Below are 6,900 nucleotides of genomic sequence, written 5' to 3' on the forward strand. Positions count from 1 at the left end.
CGCTCAAATAACACAGTGTCATTAGAATATCATGTTGCCTGTGCATTTGTCCTCCCCATCACATTAGTCTTACTAAAGATAAATGTTACAGCCATTTAATGTTATAATCAGCAAGAAATGATCCAAATTCCTAGGAGCTGCCTTAAATACTGATTCACCTCTGTATTCTTCAAGGGAAAAAATAAGCTTCAGTCCCAAAAGCTAGTTTACCACAAACACAATTGCTTGAATTAGCTATATAAAGCGCTAGTAAGAGAGGATTTGACTTTAGCTGAAGTGAAACCTGGACTTTTTATTTGACTATGACAGAATGACAGACTTATCCACAGAGATACTTTATGTTCAGGAAGATTTCATTGTCACTAAATGTTGCCACTCTTACCTCAGAAAAACAATTCTTTTAAGAGACTAATGCAGCAAGTCACATTTAATACTTAAAGTGTGTACAGCAAGCACAGGCTGAATGGCTCCATTTTGAGTTGCAGAAGTAGAAATCATTGACATCAAAGAAAAAAACAGGTCAGTTGTGACAGAAGTATGAAGAGAAACTGCCATCTTGTGGCTGCAAATAATGACATTAAAACCTGAAAACATAATGAATATTTGTTTCCTTCCCCTGGCATATCTGCACAATGCTTTAAGACATAATCTCTGCCTCTTATTTTGTTCAACAGTGCACTTTGCAGCTCGTGCTGAGACTCCAGTTTGTCAGGATGCCACAGCACAAACTCTTCCAGTCCCAATGGCACCTGAACCAAGAGCTTCAGTTGACAAACCAGCAGCCAGTGCCTGCAACTCCCTTATGCTGAACTCTGCAAGGGGAAGAGAAAAAAAAAGGAGGTCACGTGGAGTAGCATGCATCACTGTTTTAACAGAATCCCAATAATGTAATTAAATAAACTAAATGGAGAAGAAAATATAGACATACAAAGCTATAATGTTTACAGTACAGGTGATGTTTCTGAAGTCTAAAATAATTACAAAGGACAGAACTTTCTAGGACTATGAAAGCAGAACAATAGAAATTACAAAGGCAAAGAATACTGATATACTACTACTTTTAAGCTTAGATCACATGCTGTGGATGTCTGTGATACTATGGAAGTAGCCTTGGGTCATCAAGCATTTTCACCTTGTCTTGTATTACTCAAAGTAAAAATAATTTTTCTTTGTAAACTGTCATATTAACACATGTTCTCTAGAACAGTAATAATCCAGCCTCCTCATCTTTGGACAGAGAGGAAAGGAATCTCTCAGAAACTCTTACCAAAGCAGAAAATTCTGTATTTCTGAAATACTGAGCAGATGGGCAATTCCAAACTATCTGCATTAAAATGAAATGGGACCTACACAGGATATGTTGTCTGTCTGCTTATGAATGCATTAACTTTTAGATTATATTCTTCCTCTTAGGCAGTGTCAGCATTCTGGGGCTTGCACAACCACATTATTATTTTGTTGCTGAAATTTACTGTGCCATTTTTATCCTTTTTCTTTCCCCAGAAAGAGCAGACAAACAGTTTTGGAAACATCTGTACTGTATTATTTAGTTCTTGCATTTTGTCTGAGATGTCACACTGCAAGTCTGGAATGTTTTCAAGAAATAAGACTGGAAAAGCTTAAGCCAGCAGTCTTCAGCAATTCCATATATTCAGGAGTAAGCTGTGAGGACATTCCTCCTGGTGCACATTGATATATTCATGAACACAGAAGTACACAGCACATTTGGTGGAACAATTGGTCATTGCCATGTTTCTTTGAAAAAAAAAAACCCTCTCAGGAGCAGATTTCCATACTTCACCTTGGACACCAGCTGCGGTTTGGGCACTTTCATGAGATCGCAGAGACTGTTGCGTTTCTCTCGTACTACTGGCAGTTCAGCTTCCCTGCAAGAGGATTTTTCCAGTTAATTCACAAATAAAAACCTGAAGTTGGCTACATACATAACAACTTCTTAAGCCAGCCATTTTGTTATTATATTACTATGGAGGCATCTGTACTTCCACATACATTTCAAATTGCAGAAGTGTTTGTTGTGTCACGTCCTAAGAACAATGTAACATTTTTTGTACCATCTTAAGCCAGATAAATCATAAACACCCAGCAGGTCTTCCACAAGTGACAGCTAGGAATAAAGTGTCCAAGATAATTCTTTGAAATGGTTGTATTCCAAAAAACCACTTACTCATTCATACAACCCTTTTGACTAGAAGTTCGCTAATTTATTCTCTAAATTTACAGCTGCTTTTTTGCTTTAGAAAACCTCACATCAAGAATTTAAATAAATGTCACTGGATCTGGAGAACATTCTACTATCTATAGAAGCTTTCTCTTGAAACAGAAAATCCAGACCTAAAACTTGTGAGTCTTTTAAGGAGTTTCTGAAATAGCCTGATGTTCATGAGATAATTTCCTCAAGAACTGTCAGTTACAAAAAAGCCCCCAAATGCCATAAATCCAGACAGCCAACATTATTGTCCTTATTGTAGAAATGTACCACTTGAACTGGAATGCTGTGAGACTGTTAGTATTTCACACCAATTCAGTAGATTTATTTTGGTTTTCTTAAGTAAGAACTGTAAATGGGCTATTAACAAAAACTGAACTCAGCACATAAACAGAGTCAAAAAATACAGAGAAAAAGCACAAAGGGCAAGTTAGAAATAACCTGAAACTTTTTTCTTCTTTAGACACCTTGGACAATTTGTCATATTTAATACTGGAAACCTTCCTGTAGCTAAACAAAAGTTACTATTTATAGAGTAATTTGTTTAAACTGTGAATTACACAACTGTGTGATAAACACTCTGTAGTTCCAACAAGGAACAAATATGTGTATGCCAGTAATTATCATCTTCCCCAAATATTAATTCTCATTTGGCTTCCTGATGTTAATTCTTATCGTAATTCAGAATTGACTGTGCTTGCTTGTTTTAGCACTGCCAGAGCTGGAGAATAACAAGCAGCTCACTCTGACATTCAGCAATTACTTCAAATATCTTCTTTTGTGAACAGTTCAAATCTACGGAGATAAAACAATTAAGTTTTAAGTAAACTAGCTCTTCATCTTTAATCTTAGCACAATGGACAAACTGCAGTGGGGAACTTAGAGCAGGCAGCCAGTCACACCTTAAAAATGACAAGGTAAAAATAGAATATTTAGTTTTCTGCCATGGTTTTTAGGAAGGATTTTGCTTTAATAACCCATTTCTGAGCGGAGCTGTATGACCACTGCTGCTTCTGTGGCCATTTGGTGTGGACCACTTCTACCGCTGGTATTGTCACCATCCCTTTGTGGCAGCACTGATCTAACCCTACTCAGTTGTTTCTGTTAAATTCTTTCTGTAACCTCTGAGCAAGGTTGCTCTTAAATTTAGATTTCATAAGCGAGCACTGACTCACACTAAACACAATCCTTACTACCAGTATGTAGTTAAATGAGTCATTTTAACAATCGGCAGAATTGTTGATAACCAGTTCTTCAAATTAAGACTGTTACCCTAATTTTGTACTGGAAAATGCAGAAAAAAATAGCAGCAGCCGCCCCTTACAATGAGAAGCTTAGTTTTCTTTTCCCAAATATAAAGTTATTTAAGCTCAAGCACAGAAATAAAATAGAAATTAAATAAAAGTTAAATAGTGTAAGCATGCAGTCTGAAAATAATGTAAACCACAACCTTATGGTATATTTATTCCTTGAACATGTCTAGGTTAATTTTATTTCCATGAAATGTCAATGAAGGCAAAAAGCCATTTAATATATTGACTAAATAAACTATTTTTTAAATATATATCTGTCTATGCTCATTATTAACTTTACTGTTTGAGGCAGGGTGTCCGGCTAGGAGACCCATGACCCAGGAGAGTCATCTGTGACAAGGAAGAATGTTTAACCTGGCAGCAACACAAATACACTAATTAGTATCTTAAAACTGTACTTCCTCGGATATCTGAGGTGTCCAATCTTTTTTCCGGGTGACTGTAATGCACAATGCTAAAATTTTCAGAAAGGAAAAAAAAACAACAGTGCCAAAATTCTGGAGAGTATTCCCTCCTCCTGTCACTGCAAAGGTGCTGACAGAATGAGCTCCCCTGTGCTTGGAGGGGTTACAGGTAACATTATAGGTAACAAAAAAGTAATTACATTATAGAGAAGTGGCTGTTTTAATTTTTGCAACACTGTGCTTGGGAAACATCTCAAGTGTTCCAATTCTAAATATCTGCCTGAATAGAACATTTGTAGCATTTTGAGCAATTACATTTCATGGGAGATTTGAGCTGTTCTGCTAGTTCTGTTGTTTCCCAGTTTGCAGAGATCCTTCCTTTCCCAAAATCCTGCCAGTGCTCATAAATGCCAAGAAACTGTCTGTGCAGTTGAAGTTTGACTGTTTGCACAGCCCAGTCTCTCTCTGTTTCATGGACAGTTTCCAAGATCTCCTCCCTTTTTATGTTGTTAGAAAAATATGGGTATTTTACTTTATCTAGTGGTAATTTTATACATACCAATTCCAGAGGGACAATGTACCAGACCATCGTTCTTTAGAACAGAAGAATTCTTTTCAGCCATGTTTCTGGCCTAGAAGCAATAAGCAGCTAAAACTACAGTATCATTTCTTACAGCTTCCTTGCCATCAGCTTGCAAAGGCATGGGATTTTTCTTAACTTCGTTAAAATTATTTCAGCTCTTATTACCATCTTGTAAGAAAGTCACTTACCAATTGGTATCACTGAGTATGGTCATAACCTCATCCATGATGGCAGCATCAACCACGTCGCTGTAGGTGATCAACATTTCGTACACCTGGCTGGCAGTCGTCTTCCGGATCTACGGGGAAGAGGCAGAGGAACAGGATCCACTGTCCCGTATGGAAGAGCCCAGTGCCATTGCTGGTGCTGGTCCTTCACACTGACCATCGCTTTGTGGGGGACGCTTTGTAATACTGAGAACTACAGCCTGTCCTTGTCCCTAATAGCAATTTGCTGCAGGAAGGCACTTCATTTCTGCACCTCAAGGAATTCAGTGCTACTACAATCAGTGGATTTTCACTCAACTCTTGCAGGATTCCTTGCAAGGAATGAATTTAAATGTTTGAGAACGGCTCAACTGGAGCATTTATTTTCTTGAAGTGACTCAATGAGCCAAAGTCTGGCTCTAACTTTGGTTGCTGTGGGCCCACAAAACAGAAAGGTGTCCCAGTGTGGAGACTGCAAGAGTCAGCAAAACTCTTTAAAAAAACAAACCTGTTGGGAGATAGATGACGACTTTACATTGGCTTCCAACACTCCAGTTTCTGGAAGCTGTTAATTTGCAAGTATTCTTCTCAGAGCTGTTTAGGGATGTTGGTGTGCATACAGAAGCAGCGAGCTAGCCTGGCTTCTGAAGGACACTGCATAGAAATATACTAAATAGAAGACAGTAAAATTGCAACAAAACCAAGTTCTGTTTGGTGGGATTTTTTGTTTGGTTGGTTTTGGTTTTTTTTTTCCAAGAAAGCCTGATGATAACCAAAGGAAGGCAAAGAAATTACAGGGTTATTTCTGGAGTAGTAGTGCCAAATTAAACTGACCCATATCTAAAAACAAACACGTTAATGATCTAAAATACCAATAAAACATGAAATTGAAATGATCATCTTCAGTTCTTATATTGTGCCCTTCCTGCAAAGGATTCTTCACATAGGAAGTGCACACAAAGTGGTAACAGTTCTGCATGAAGTATCAAACTTCGCTGAGTACAGTATGATTTTAACCTTATCAAAAAAGTAATCAGCAAAAGTAATCAACGTTAGAATAAACAGCGTTGGTTTGCATTGGCCAGACACCAGGCTATTCAGTGTGTTCTCAAACCACTTTAAGACCTCAGGAGTTTTCACGTTCTTTTTATGTGCCCTTGCAATTACTTCTGACAGCCTTTGCTTCTCCTACACTACTCAACTGTAGATGCAGCTTAATGGTGCTACTCCTCACTTACTTACTCACAGGAACATCCACAAGTGTTCCCAGGTGAAACCCTTGGAGAGGACACCAAAGGCACAGAGAGCTGGTTTACGTGTTTGGTTGTCACAGCAGCTCTAAGCTGGGGCTCCCAGGTCGTGTACAGTGAACACAGCCCCCCTCTCAAAAACTTAAGTCAACAAAATAATGTTACAGGACTGAGATAATACTGTCCCACATACGAGCTTCTCTTACACATACTGAGTAAGAACTCAGCCTTGTGCCCTGCTTCAGTTGGTTATATGACAAAGGCAAACTTCTGATAAACCTTCCTGTGTGCACAAGCTTTCATCACACCTGACAAAAAGAACAAATAAATTTTTCTTGAACCAGAACTACTGCTGTGTTGCTACTAACAAATGCTGCAAAAATAACAGTAATTTATGTGATCTGAGCTTTCAAGTACTAAATGGTGAACATGTCTTCACTGTGCTGGGTGCTGTGTAAAAGAAACAAATAACAGGCACCTAAATTGCTTCTAATTTCAGACAGTGAGGACAGAAGGTGGAAAAGCATTTATGTGGAATAGCCAGGGACGCTGCAAGTATCCAGTAGCCTGTTTCAGGTGGCAGCATTGCAGATCCTTGAGGAATAAAAGCTACTGTATACATTAATATCTGTTAAAAAGAATGCTGCTTTAATGTCTTTTTTTTTTTTTTTTGCTTGTATTTTAAATAAAATATTTGATAATACCCAATGTCTTCATACTTACTATAGGAAATGGATGGCAAAGAAGGAGAAACAATTGAAATAAAACTTTCTCTCTCATGTCTCCTTGAAATTGAATCAGGCCACAAAACCTAGAAAATATAAGGAAAAAATAAATCCTGTGTGATATTTGTGTTATAACTACAAAGTACATTTTGAGCATTAAAATGAAGACATACACCAGAAAAAAAGGGAAAG

General features: G+C 37.8%; 1 protein-coding gene across 1 annotated transcript in view; it reads right to left on the reverse strand.

Moving 5' to 3' along the window:
- Positions 1 to 800: 800 nt before the first annotated feature.
- LOC104521017 (tubulin-specific chaperone D-like) overlaps positions 801 to 6,900 on the reverse strand; it is a 14,511-nt gene continuing 8,411 nt past the window's right edge. The window contains exons 4-7 of the mRNA XM_029083728.1: positions 6,707 to 6,794; positions 4,716 to 4,825; positions 1,802 to 1,886; positions 801 to 812 (exon numbers count right to left, since the gene is read on the reverse strand). Coding sequence (XP_028939561.1) covers positions 801 to 812; positions 1,802 to 1,886; positions 4,716 to 4,825; positions 6,707 to 6,794 — 295 coding nt within the window. The remainder of the gene's footprint in view (positions 813 to 1,801; positions 1,887 to 4,715; positions 4,826 to 6,706; positions 6,795 to 6,900) is intronic.

The sequence above is a fragment of the Antrostomus carolinensis genome, unplaced genomic scaffold (assembly GCF_000700745.2).
Source record: "Antrostomus carolinensis isolate BGI_N321 unplaced genomic scaffold, ASM70074v2 scaffold47552, whole genome shotgun sequence".
NCBI lineage: Eukaryota > Metazoa > Chordata > Aves > Caprimulgiformes > Caprimulgidae > Antrostomus > Antrostomus carolinensis.